Raw genomic sequence first — 14,909 nt, 5'->3', positions numbered from 1 at the left:
TTAGAAGTTAATCTCTGGAATATTTTCTTGTGTTGTCCATGCACATACCTCTATGAAGGTCATAAAGGGGGGGCAAAGTATTCTTAATAAAAAAACATTGTTTATGAAGATAAATTATTAAATAACTTCTTTTTTTTTAGATTTTTAAAGAGCCTAAGAGATAAAACTTACTGAAAACTTACTGATACTTATTGAAAAGTAGAAGTCTAGTTGGATTTTATTCTCTCTTATCAGCCACAGGAATGACTAGCTGTCTTCAGAAGGCACTATAAAGGTTTCAGTAAAATTAACTTGCATTTCAATTGAGCGTTGACTAAAATCACAGGAAAAAACCACATGTATATACTGGGAGAGGAGCAGCTGGAGAGCAGCCCTGCAGAAAGGGATCTGGGGATGCTGGTCAGCAGCAGGCTAAGCAGGAGTCAGCAGGGTGCCTGGGCAGCCAAGAGGACAAACTCCATCCTGGAGGGCATCACCAGCTGCCCAAACCAGACAGTTATCCCCCTCATTCAGCCTCATCTTGAGTACAGTTCTGGGCCCCATGATTTAAAAAGAATGTGAAAATCCTTGAATCCATCCAGAGGATGGCACCAAAGCTGGTGTTAGAGCTCAAATGCATAAGAGAAAAGGTTTTTCACCAAGGCCCCCTTTTTCTTTCTCCACAAAATAACCACATAATTTAAATTCTGACATTCTGAAAAACAGCAGAAACTTCCATGCACCAAGATAATTGATTGAAATATTATTTCTTTAAAAACAGATTTACAGCATTTGAAAATGAAGATAAAGACCATTTCAGAAAGAAACAATCTTGAGTCTAGCATTGCAGAGACCATGTGGATGTACATAAGCAGATACAAAGTGCCATGAGCTCCTGGTTGTGGTTGTATAGAAAAAAGCAATTATTCTCCTGTCTCTCTATTGCTATGAGAAAAAACTGATTTTTTTTATCACTCTGTAATGCACATTAGCAGAAAAGAGAAATCTTGTGCTTCTTTGAGAAGTCATCAATTGAAGCAATGTAATTTCTCCCAAGAGCAAGGGAAAGTAAAGATGAAATTAGGACCTTATGAGTCATAGCTTTTTCTCTCTTCTATTTTGGGAGTACAACATCTGTAAGCTACCCTTTATTCAAGGATATTCAGAATTGAATTCCTTGTATTTTTATCAAGGACTAATCCAAGTCCTTGATTTAAAACAATTAACAATCTAGGGCAGAATGTGTGTTTGAATCCTCCTACTTCCCACAGTAACATAAAAATAACACGCAGAAAGTGTGGCTTTTTTTTGGTTGCCGGTTTGGTTTGTTTCCCCTCTGTCCAAGAAACAGGAATTCTCTCAATATTTTCTGGTAAAAGGAAAGCTAGACAGAAGTTAAGGAGCTTTACAGTCAAATCTCTTAGAAGTTTACAGCATCTAAGTCATCTGTATCAAAAACATAAAGTCTTAATGACAGCATTTCTCCCTGAAAGATTCTCAACAGAAGAAAATGTTCACTGGTTATGTCTTGCTGGGGACTAATGCAATCCCCTGAAGTATAAAGTCATGAAATTTTTCTCATGACTAATTAGTCTCAATGTGATACTTGGCTGTGGGCTAGACAATCTCTGTAAATCAATGTATTATTTGTTACCTTCTTATTAGACTGAAATACTTTCTGATAGAAAGATAACTAGTCATTAGAGATGAGATTATAACAGAGACATAATGCTGTTAGATACCCACTTGCTTATAAAATGTGGAAATATTTTCAAGGAGCACAAATATTTACAATTGGACAACTTGTTTTACATGAAACAAAAGTGAAATATAAAAAAACATACTTAAATTGTTTCAAAAGGAGTCACACACCTGAGTAAGTGTTAAACATTGATTTACATTTCTAGCAGAAATGAAAACTCAAACTTATTAATTGTATTTACAGAAATTGGTTTTGTTTCTTTACATGGCTAAAATCTGACTTTATGCAAAGTTTGATTGTATGAGTGACAAAACTTAGGTACCTTCTGGTTTTATTCTTGTCTCTACAATTCTTCAGAAGTATTTATTTATTTTACCGTTTCCCAGATCCTAAAGCGGGGGTACTTAGTTTTAGGAAACATAACATAATACAATCCACAGATGATGTGAAAACGGGGAGCAGAAAAATGGAAAATTCTTAAATCATTTTGTCCTTCTCACTTTTTCAACAGTAATTTTATTGCATCTGGTACTGTTATTCTTTCTCTTAATCAATGTGAGCTTCAAATGAACAAGTGCTATCACAGGAGACTTGACACCAATGAAAGCCAAAAAGACACATTATTTTGATTTCCTAAATGGAAACCATAATTTTCGATTAGAAAGTAGAAGTGAAAAGATGAAAATTGATAGACTTTCTCAGCTGCTAACCTTTCCCTGCAGATATCTATTGAAGAATGCACTTAACATCTATCACCAGAAAGCTTTATTCATTCAATATTTTAATATATTTTACAGAGGCTTTTGGAGATATTAAAGCAAAAAAAAATTCCATCTGTTCTAAAATGGAAACTCTAAAATCACACTGGAAGCATGTTTTATCTCTCCATACTGTATATTCATATACTGTGTGAATAGGTATTGTAAAGCAGTAAAGGTATTTTAATCCTTCAGTGTCTTCTAGGCTCTAATTGCAAGGAATTATGTGGAAGGTATTAAATAATTCAGGGAAAATGCAGTTATTTTGCTATCCTTCCAAGAGCTGGTGAAATCCTGCATCTTTTAACTCTTTTAACCACTGCAAGATGCTCCCTTGTCTCCCTGTAAACAATGTAAAGTCATTTACCTCACACACACACTATTGCCATTCTCATTATGTTAACAAGCTCATTTCCAAGGAGTGGTTAGATTAAATTACACTTTTTTTTCTTTTTCTTTTTTTTCCCCTTCTAATTTCTGTATAAACTATCATATCCTACAAAATGATAGATTTAACATGCATTTCTTTTAGTCAGCCAGAATCTTCATAATAGTATTAAAAGCATGTCTCTCGCAGTATCTTTCTGGATAACATGTCCAGCACACTGCTGGGTAAACACATCATGCACTGGGTTAGTAACTGGCTGACAGATCAGGCCCAAAGGGTCCTTTTACACTGTCTTGTAGCTTTTTGATCTGTTTTACTATATAGGCTACGATAAAAATTATTTTATAAGACCATGCTCTACTGTCATGGTCAACTGAGTCAATCCATCAAGCCTGGAGAAACTGGATTCTGTTACTTTTAGGTAAAGGGAACTCTCTGTCATTAGCAAGTTTCTTGCTAAATTCCATTTTTGGCAATTAAATTTCAACAAAAAATATACCTAATTTTAGAAGCTCTATGAGTCTACACATAGCTTCTGATGACACTGTTACTTAGCATTTGTTGCTTCTGATATTTGAAATGGAAGAGTCTAAATCAAATGGTATATGGATAGAGCTTATGAGCTGCATTTACACAAACACAATTTCTGTGACTGTAATAATATAATTAAAATATAAGAAAAATGTAAGTTTTACCAAAAGAAAAAATAAAAGAATTTATTATCATCTTTGCAATGTTTACAAAAATATGTTAATAACAGTAAGATTAACAGGTGTCATTCTAGAAAATTAGGAATTACACTGAACTAGAAAATCAGCTATGAAAACTGACATTAGCTAACAAACTGTTAGGCAGCTGAGAAGAAACATGAGAGACAAAACTGGCCAGGAAATCTGCACGAAGCTTAGAGATGTGAGTGAGGCAATGCAGAGAAGTTTGTATTGGGTTCAACAATAAAAACAGTCACAGTAACCTTAATGAGTCTAAATAAACCTCCTTTCTGTGTAAGCATGAAATCGATTTACTTAGCCCACTCCAGCTCCTGGGTCATTCCCATGTTTTATTACCTCTGGCCTTTTCTACCAGGAGACCACCTTAGGTTTCCTGTACTAGTGGGATCATACACACTGGTGGTAGAGAGGGCTGTCCAGAGGCACAAGGGGATCAGATATCTGTATATCAAAATTTAAAATACAGACTTATTATGTGCAGCAATTACACTATTCAAGGTAAAGTTCAATATTTTGTAGAGTAGTGTAAACAAGAATCTGGCCCATGGGGTCAGAAATAAAGCACATACTGCTTGCTTTATTTGATTACTGCTGAACAGGATAGAATAGAATAGAATAGAATAGAATAGAATAGAATAGAATAGAATAGAATAGAATAGAATAGAATAGAATAGAATAGAATAGAATGCAGCTCAGCTGGAATGGACCTATAACAGTCAGTCAAATCCTAAGCAGTTCATTTACAACATACACTTTGTCAGTGCTCTAACTTGCGCAACAGGAACCCAGGGAAATAGAACAAGCTCAGGTTCTCACTAACTTGAAGATGTATGGAGCTTCCTTGCAAACTTGATTTATATTTAATTGTCTAATGTGATTACTTACAGAGATTATAATTGCATGTGGATATAATTTCAGCTAAAAGTCCAGCCTTCTCAGATAGAGTATTTAAAATGGATGCTTATTGCCAAAAAGGCAGATAGATGAGATGATCTATTCTTATCTGCATGATTTAGAATTCTAAGAGGGAGAAAATTGCAAGGGGTCTCAGAAATGCTAATTCAATTTTACAATTCTGAACTCTTAGTGTGTGTCATTTTACTGCAGTAGATGTTTCAGTTAGCTCTGCCTTCCAAAATATCTCATTCATGTTTCTAGAAGTCATCTCAGTTTTTGCCATTCTTCTTTTTCTGTAGTAAGATTCTGGCTTCCAAATGACTGATACATATTTCTGGAAATCATCTCTGGTTTTGTCACACAAGAACATTCCTCTTTGAATATGGCAACTTTTTAGATGATTGCTTAAGATTTTTTCTTGAAAATTTGTAATGCTGTGATTGAATTTAACCATACAAAGTAGTACTATAGGACTTTGATTTTATCGCTTTGAGGTTTTGTTTTGGTTTTGGACTTTTTTTTTTAGGGAGGGTGAGTTGTCAGGTTTACTTTCTGCTGTTATGCAATCTAAACAGAGATTCCACAGATTGAAATCTCACCATGAGACAGATGATTTAGGTCATGTCTTTGTAAAACAACTCTAAACAAAAATCCCTCTTTTGTATTATTCCTGCCAACATAATCTTGAAAAAGGCACTAAAAGAGTGCTTATAGCTGTGTTGGAAAGATATTGCTACTTCTAAAAGCATATCCACAAAGACTAAGAATCTAGATAATAAAGAGGAATTGAACAGTATCTAGATTGAGTGAGCCAGGTTATTCAAACCATTCCATTTTTTGTAACACTATAACTAACATACTTTTAATTAGGATATCTATTTTCCTTCCCACTCTCATAAATTTCTTTTTTTTTTAGATAACTCTCAAAATAGTTTTGGAATTTTGAAAATTCAACTCAGTTTTTGAAAAACTTACATGTAAAATAAAAAGTTGCCCAATGCTAAAAGCATGTAGTGAGGGCTGGGGACCACCATGGGATTTAGTACTTCTGCGTTTTACAGTATTTTTCAGTATACAGGAGCACTGCCTCACACTGGGACAACTTAGCAGCTTCCTGTAGCTCCAGTAGCATCTTCAGTCATCACTGTGGCGAGGTATGAGTAAAAACAGAAACTGCCTAGAAGGGCAGAGGCAGCATCCTCACAAGCCTTGAAGAACATAAGTAATTAAACTCAGCACCACAGCACCCCTCAAACGGTGCCCACAACAAGAAGTAGAAGGAAAATATAAGTATTTTTATTTTATTGTCCCAAAAGTATCCTAACCATGGAATACATTTTGATAAATGCATATTCATACTTAAAGGGAAAATATGGCCTTCTAAATAACAACCCATATTATTGCTGCATGCATTCTTGGGGATCTGTAAATTAGAGAAAATTCTAGAACTCAAAGGAGAGAGAGAGAGAGAGAATTAAAAAGTTGGAAAGTCTTGTGCCCATCTGTCTGCTATTTTGGCATGTTTACTTAGAGAGAAAGAGAGAGACGAGGAAATTATTCCCAGAGCATCTCTGCAGTCCTCTAAGACAGGGGGTATTTTTGGAGTTACAGATACATATTGTTCAGTGCACAATCTAAAGACTCATATTTTACCCATATGCAAGGAGAAAAGATAGACATAAAAATATTTGTGTCTATGATTCAGTTAAAATGTTTTATAACTCTGAATGTCATAATGTTACATCTACATAAAAAAGGGTCTTTTCTGACTCAGACATCTATCTTTTCATCTACTTTAGACCAGAATTTTCTTAGTGGAGCCAGGGACATATATCCTAGGAAGAAGATAAAGATGCTGTTCAGATATGTAGGGATGGGATTAGAAAAGCTAAAGCACAGCTGGAGCTGAATTAGGCAAAGAATATGATGACTGGCTAGAAGGGCTTTTACAGATATGTTGCTCAGAAAAGTAAGATGTATTTCCCACAATAAATAAGACAAGAGAACTATTGAAAAATGCCATGGAGAAGTTTGAGGTACCAAAACATTTTTTTGCTCCTCACTTTTCACTGGCAATCTCTCTTCCTACATCTGTCAAATCCCCAAATTTTCAGGCAGAGATTGGAGGAATTAAATCTCCACCATTGTAGTAGATCAGTTTTCAGATCACCTGAGGAACCTGAGCATACAGAAGTCCATGGGATCCAATGAAAAGTCTTGAGGGAAATAAAAGATGCCGACACTAAGCCAATTTCCACCATATTTGAAAAACCAGGGAATCTGAGGAAGGCCCCAGTGACTGAGGGGATATCACATCTGTTTTAAGAAGGATACTTAGGAGGATCCAGGGAAGTACTGACCACTCAGCTTCCCCTCCATGTCCAATAAGATCACAGAACAGATCCTTATGGAAGTTATACGGAAGCATATGCAAGACAGAAATGTGACTACAGACAGCATCATGGCTTCACCAAGGGCAAGTCGTGTCTGGCTTAGCCACAATAATAAGAGGCCATATACAATAATGTGACTCCATCAGTAGCAAGCAAAGAGCAATAAATGCTATCGACTGGATTTTATCTTCCTGGATGCTTTTAAGAAATTTTTTTAAATCCCCTATAACATTCTTGACAATAAATTAAAGAAGTATGAATTTTTTGGATAGACTACTGGATGGATAATGAACTGGCTGACTGGCCATGTACTCAAAAGCTGCAGTCAACAACTAAATATCCAAGTGCAAAGTAACAACCAGGGGTGTCCCTTAGGGTTCACACTGGGACCAATACCATTTTATACCTTCATTAAGGACATAGTGGGATTAAGTGTACCATCAGGAAGTGTGTGGACTTCACAAAGATGAGTATTGTACTTGGTGTACTAGAGAGAAGGGATGCCATGCAGAAGGACTTTGAAAGGCTTGAAAACTGGACCAGTGGGAACCTCAAGATCAACAAAGCCAAGTGCAAGGTCCTGTACCACCACTGGAAGAAACTCCAGTATTTTACAGACAGATGAATGAGATAGCTTCATAATGGTGGATGAAAATACTGGACAAGAGACAGCAATATGCACTTGCAGCACAGAAAACTAACCATATCCTGGGCTGCATCAAAAGCAGTGTGGCCAGCAGATTGATGGAGGTAATCCTTGCCCTCTACTCTGGACCCCACCTAGAGTGCTGCATCCAGTTCTGGGGACCCCAGAACAAGAAAGCCATGGATCTGTTAAGGAAGGTCCAGAGGAGGGCCACAGAAATGGTCAGAAAAGCTTAACTGGGACTTCAACCTGGAGAAGAAAATGCTTCTAGGAGACCTTATTGGAGCCTTGCAATATATGAAGGTTGCTCACAAGAAAGATGGAGAAATGTTTAACCAGGCCTACAGTGGCAGGACAGGGGGAAAAAAAAATTTTATTATGAGGTTGGGGAGACACTGGAACAGGTTGCGTAGAGAAGTTATAGATGCTTCATTGTTGGAAGTGTTCAAGGTCAGGTTGGATAGAGCTTTGAGCAACCTGATGTAACCAATGTCCCTTCCCATGGCATCAGGGTTGGACTGCAAGGTCTTGGAAGGTCCTTTTGAACATATGCACTTACAAATCAAACACCATTGAAACACATCAGATTTACAGAAATATGACCTCCAGTAACCCAGACTAGAAGAAAGGGATACAAATATTGTTAGTATTCAAACCATATGTAATAAAGTGACACTTATTTTTTAACTCTTATGAATAGTCATGTTTGTTTTACACATGGCTGTTTTTCTGAAGAAATTTTTGTTTTCTTTTTAAACTCATGAAGCAAGCAAAAAAGACGTGTAATTCACCTAATATCTTCCAATGTCCAGGGAGAGCTTAATGAGCTCCCAATGATCACATTTACATTTTACCCAGGAGGAAAAAAATGCAAATATGTTCATAAAACAGATTTCCTCTGATTTTTAAGTGTATACACATTTTCTGAATATCTTCTGTTTTTCTAATTCAAACATAGACTTTCGTAATAAAGAATAAATTCCATAGTGTCTTGAAAGTTACATTTGCCACTGTTGAGAAGCAATATTTAATGTCAATACACATATGTATTTTTCCTAATCCTTTTAAAATCCTGACTACTGTTACTTTTCTCTTTCTCCTAGAAATGTCCCTCTTTTGTGCCTTTTTGCCTGAATTGCACAATTAAAAAAACTAGCATTCTGACTCTTTCTTCTATTTTGTTTGTTTTCAATTTAAATACATAAAATAGGAGTTCACCAATGCAAATATTGCACTTTTCCCTTTAGGTTTATAAAATACAGAGAGGCAATGAAACATTTTAAACCACTTATAGTGGTTTAAACTCATCTGTATCCTTCAACAATGTTAGTTGTAAGAAACCAAGAGAAAACTTTTTAAAGAGATACAGTATATAATCTTTTTTTACGGTTAAAAAACTACCAGGATTCTGGGTATATATGTTGTTTGACAACAACCAAAACTGCAATTTGTTTTCTTGTGTCTTCAGTTCTTCCTTTTTTGTCCTTTTGTTTGGTTGGTTGGTTTTTTGTTTGTTTTTATTGTTGTTTTGTGGGGGGTTTTTGGTTTCTTTGGTTGGTTTGTTTTTTCAGGGTGTTTTTTTTTTGTTTGTTTGTTTGGGTGTTTCTGAGTCCCAATAGTTCCTTTCATAAATATACCAAGATATCTTTTTATATTTCTGGCTTTAAATTGAAATCTCTTTCCATCATAGAAAAAAATTTATTTTTTTCTCTTTTCTATTTAATGAATAATCAAAATTAGGGACAAAAAAACCTCAGTACTCCGATGAACTATTAAGTTGTTGAAAAACATTAACAGATAGCTCAGCAACAGAAGACTTCTGTGTTCCAAAACAGTGCCTACTATGAAAATAGATCAGCTTTGCTATTAGGAAAAACAAGATCAAAAGTCCTTGTAAAAAGACACACAAACAAAATTACTGTACTTTAGGCTGTGTATCTAAATTGCCAGAAATATGAACATTTGAGCATTTTGTATTCAGTTCTATATAAACTATAAGCTTTTTGACTAGGATAACAAATATTTCTAATGTCTGCCATATTTTAGATTTTATTTTTTCTGTGGAAAAGTAGAACCTCAAAAAATAAATAAACCTTATTTTGAACAAAAGTTTGGTACATGCTATGCACCATGATTATGGAGTTTCTTATCTTTTTGAAGATAATGTCATTGTACTCCTTAAAACCCCTTGATTGCCTATTACCCACAACACAAATTCCATTAGTGTATATGGCCTTTATTTTTTGTATGTATCTCTAAAAACCAATTTGCACACAAAATTAGTAAATACAGATAAATAGTAACATTTTCCTTCTTCTTGCCATTGCCAACTGTTTTAAAACCGTGAGGACTCATTCTTGATTGACTTTCTTCTTCTTTTTGTTTTAAACATGGAATAGAAATTATTTAAGAAAAAGATACCAGTTATCAAAACATTATACATTTCCAGTCAATTTCTTTTTAAGGTGAAGGCAGTTGTCAAAAATAATGTAGTTTAGCCAAGTTTCCATTAAAAAATGGACAGAATTCAAAATCCATCATTGAGATTGTTCTGTTTTAAAATCAAAACTGAGCCAAATATCTATGATTGATCAGTGGAAAAATTCAGCAATAAAATATTTCTGTGAAAATATTTCTATGAAGAAAAGAGTCACTTACCTAAAACCCCCAGCCTGTAATTGATAGTGACAACAATGACATTTCCATAACTAGCGAGAATGCTGCCATCAATCATGTTTCCAGTACCCTCCATGTAAGATCCACCATGGATGTAGACCATAACGGGTTTCTTGCTGTTCTGATCATGAATGTCTGAAAAAATTCAAGTAAGGAAAACACAATAAAGCAATAAAAACATAAGGAAAATGGCATTAGCAATTTTTAATAGTGCTTACAATAGTCTTAATTACTTATGTTTCCAATGTCACCACCCCTATACTCGCTAGCTTACACAGTTCAGGACCATCCTACAAGCCTAATATTTATAATTTAAAATTTCAAATACTATTTCCTCTAAAATGGTCTCACTTCAAATGCATTCAGTATTACAGGAAATATAGTTTTAATAGAAATGTCTCAAAGCCTAAAAAACCAAATTATGAAATAATCTTGGTTTCTTTAGAATTCTCGGCTTCAAAAATATACCAATTTAGAAATGTCTGTGCATCTAATAATAAAATTATAGTAATGATCCATACTTTCCTATTTCTTGTGGGACATAATTATTGAAATTATATTCCCAATATTTCAGTAAGAGATAGTAGCAAAAACTCTAACTGTTCTGGTAGAAGAAAACATAGTAGACTGTTCTTTCTTTTAAACAGCCTTAGAGTTAACAGAGAGGATCTATGTGAATTTATGGCACACATTTTTGCATTTAAATCAAATTATGTTTTTTGTGTTGCACTTTTCCTGGTCTAGTAGCAGCCAAGCCTCAAAGAACAACCTTGAGTTAATGGATGATCTTTTGTATAGGTAGAAAATTCTTGGCTACTTTAAAAAAAAATAAACAGCTGGCTCTTTAAAAGAAAGTTCAATGAAATTGACAAAACTTTAAAAAATTCTAAAAGAAAGTAAAATGAAATTGATATTACATATGTAATAGTGAGTTATAAAGATGTCCTAATCAGTGATTGGGGTAAATTTGGGAGAAGGTTAATCTAAAACGTTCAGCTCTTGATGCCAGTGATGATTCAAAATACCTAAATCTGAAATTGATGTTCTCTACAAAACAGTGTGAAGAGAGGTTAAGCTCCTCTATGAGGTAGAAGGCAATTCAGCAAGCTACCATTAGATGTACAAATCTTCTATAAATAATTCAGTCTTTCTGCATGGAATCAGAGCACTTCTTTCAAGTATACAGCACAACATACAAGGAAAAGCAGAGCCTCTGATTATTCAACCAGATTTTGAAAAAAATCTTTTGGGTAGGCATATATTGAAGAGCAGAGAAGGAAGGTGGACAAAGGAAAAGCTGAGCTAAATACCTACAGGTGAGGGATCTACATTTGAAAAGCTTCCAAACATCCTCCCTCCCCTCAGGCTGATTAGGAAATACTGAGATAAAAAAATGTGATCACCAATGACGTACCAGATAGTCAGTGTTTATATATGTGGAATTAATTAGAGTATATTTAAAGGTAAATTTTGAATATCATATTCTTGTGTCCCACTTTTGCTTTACTCTTGTGTATACCTTAAATATCACAAATTTCCAGCTGAGTTCGGGAATGCCCAGGCTACAATGTACACCTGTCTACTTGTCAGAGTTCAAGGCTTGTCGTTGATTCTGCCTCCTTTCCAGGAAAAGACATATCCATACATGTTGTATTTTACATGTTGTACTTGAGCAGCAGAACAAAAGATTTTGTGATAAGATCTTTTTAATTGTTGTGACTATAAGAGTAGTACAGTAAGTAAACAGATCACTTAAAGCAATGAGATGCATTCTAGTCGATCTATTTTTTTTTTTTTATTGTCAGCATTTTCAGCAAAGTATATAAAATTGCTTCTTCTCTGAAGGCACAGCTAAGATCTCAAAGAACCTGAAAGCAGCAATTATTTAACACAATTATTCGTGTTGCTGAACTACCTTTCCCTTCTCTCCCCAAAATCTCATGGCATGATTTGTTTGCATTTAATCTTTTCTTATTACCTTCTTATTACCTATTCTACCTCAGAGTTGAATCTTTCACTGATGAAGTCAATAGAAGGTTTCCCCTTCCTCTTCAATGACAACATTATTATTTTCAACATAAAGGAAATTAGCTGGATGCTTTATGCTTAGATGCTTAGATCTAAAATGAATACCTGTGTTAATCATGAAATCCTAACATTTTATCAAATTTTAAAAAGGTTGAATAATTATGTGTTCATAATCTAGTATTTATCTTTGAAGCAACTTTGGTTTTGCCTGTTATTTGTCCTTTACTTTAAAATTAACTTCAGAATTTGGTATAGAAATGATAATACCATCGTTTGAAAAAAGCCTGCGTTGCACAGAAATAGGAAGCTGATAATCAGAAAGCAACAGAGTAATTCTAGAGTACTCTGCACAGTATTTCTGTGTTGTAAGAAAAAGTGTAATTCTGCAGTGAAGGTAGTGGGGTAGAGGGCAATCAGAGTAAATCAAAGACCTGGGGTTTTTATTATGGTATTTTATATACAGACAGAGTAGCTACAATAGACCTGAACTCCCAGGAAAAGAGGTGATAATATCCTCACTGCAGTGTGTATGATTTTAAGGGAAATAGAGAGGACATATGTTTCCAAGTAATTTGAAATTATGTCAGATGGGGAAAAAAAAACAGGAAAAAAGACATGGAGTAACACTTTGGATTGGCCAAGCCTGAGAGGATTAGTAAAGATGTTGCTTTGAAGCCAGACCAACAAATTATCCAGGATTTTTGTCTTCTCATTTAATGTGAAAATGTTTTTTTCTTAATTTGGTAAATACGTGTAAACTGACAATGTAACTTTAATAAAAAAGAAGGGTGAGAATAGAGGAAGATTTCATGACTTCTTTCTATTTTGGTGCATCCTAAATAGATTTGTTGCGTCAAGGCAAGAAAAGAAATCGTTTCCATCTAAAACTTTTTTGGGGTATTTCACTGTGAACTTTTAGCATTTCCTTTCAGGAAACCCAGTCCAACTTTGAAAGAAGTCAATGAAAATGATTGTTACTGATTTCAGTGGGAATGTGGTCAGAGTCCGAATGAATGCGTCTCAGAGGCTAGCTGATTACAGGAAAAACACAATAAAGCAACATCAACAGCTTCCTTTATTTTTGTGTCCTGAAATAAACCACATCCTGTGAGAAAAAAATATAAATAAGTAAATAAAAATAGCAAAGACAAAGCACAATTCAACTGTATCAATGTACAGCATGTGCACTGGGGAAACAGTGGAAGTGAAAGGAAGGATATATGTGAGTTTTTTCATGAATTTCAAACAAGTGAATATGCAAAATGTGTAGGAGGGAAAAGAGCACATGCATGTTTTTAAATTCCATTTTCTCAGCCTAAGAAAGAATATAGGGGAAAAATATGTGGTTTCAAATAACATTTATGTTACTCACTTCACACATATTTAGGAATAAATTTTACACCTATGTCACGGAGGAACTGCAGTCATCTATATGCTAATTTAGATTTTAAAAAGAAAAACAATCAAAGCAAATTCTAAAGAAGAAAATAAAGAAGCACACTGATGTGAGCTTCTGCAAATAAGGGACTAAAAATCATGTTGAAATAACAGCAATAATAATAACAATAATAATTCTTATTATAACAAAAATTGAAAAGTTTATGTTCATGCATCAGGGTCAGGCTTTGAAAAAACAAAAAATACCTTCATCTTCACCACGATCATTACTGGTTATATCATCTGCGCTTTTCTTTGTGTTGGCTCCTGGGTTCATATTGAGGAGGAGAATAAAGGGAAAAAAGAGAATTCAAAACCAGCAGGTTCTCAAAAAGAAAAAAAACCACTAGTACAAAAAATGTAACAAAAATGTCAAAATCTGTTACATTTGAAATTGAAAAACAAAAAAGATGCAAACTGCACATAAACATAAAATGTCAAGAAGAACAAATTGAAAATATTTGAAAAAATGTATCATATTCTGTGACAATGCAGTACTTTAGTTAAAAGTGATTTCTTCAAAAAAAATCAAATTAATGTGCTATTAAAAAAGAATAATATAAACCAAAAAAGTATGTTAAAAATTACAAAATTATGTTTTACATAAGAAATGCAATTTTTTTATTCTGTTCTGTAACCTTGAGGAAATAATGCCTTGAGTTACTTTCTTCAATAACTTAACATTTTATTCATCTTCATTACAATTTATAAAGAAATAGCCACAACCTGAATTTTGGATGGAAATAATGCAAATAAAATGATTGTTTGAGTTTCACAAAACTTGATTTGACCAAGACAAAACATAAAGACCTCCTTAGAAATTAATCTTGTTTTCCATATGAGCAAAAAGATATTTAAAACAAGACTGTAAACAAAAGTGAAACAGAGTTGAGTCAATGTCTATTCATGAAATTGGTCCAAAACCAGCCTTTGTTGAAAATATACCTCGTCTCATGCTCTTTAGAAAAACCTAGAAATTCACTGAAAACATTCACTTACCATGATAAAGAACTTGCATTCCTTTATCAGAAGATTTAGGGAAGAATTTTTTTTAATTTGTATTCAATATGCTTTCTTAAAATACTTTTGAGGTGTACACATGCACACACACAGAGGCACGCACACACGCATAAACATTTATGCTCATACATGTCACAGCCTGTACTTATGGGAGCAAGAGGAAATAAACATAGTTTTCACCATGCCCATCCTTGGGCAATACTTCTGTTTTCTGACTAAAAAAATAAAAATACACCAAGCTATCCTAGCATACT

General features: G+C 34.2%; 1 protein-coding gene across 3 annotated transcripts in view; it reads right to left on the bottom strand.

Annotated features, from left to right (window-relative positions):
• Nucleotides 1-14,909, bottom strand: part of NLGN4X (neuroligin 4 X-linked) — a 163,753-nt gene that overhangs the window by 55,467 nt on the left and 93,377 nt on the right. For 2 of the 3 annotated variants that reach the window (XM_036386933.2, XM_036386925.2), the window contains exons 4-5: nt 13,843-13,902; nt 10,153-10,305 (exon numbers count right to left, since the gene is read on the bottom strand). In XM_036386933.2, coding sequence (XP_036242826.1) covers nt 10,153-10,305; nt 13,843-13,902 — 213 coding nt within the window. The remainder of the gene's footprint in view (nt 1-10,152; nt 10,306-13,842; nt 13,903-14,909) is intronic. The other variant, XM_036386941.1, reaches the window with a different exon arrangement.

The sequence above is a fragment of the Molothrus ater genome, chromosome 2 (assembly GCF_012460135.2).
Source record: "Molothrus ater isolate BHLD 08-10-18 breed brown headed cowbird chromosome 2, BPBGC_Mater_1.1, whole genome shotgun sequence".
In the NCBI taxonomy this organism is placed as follows: domain Eukaryota; kingdom Metazoa; phylum Chordata; class Aves; order Passeriformes; family Icteridae; genus Molothrus; species Molothrus ater.
This window is presented reverse-complemented; position numbering and strand designations above follow the sequence as displayed.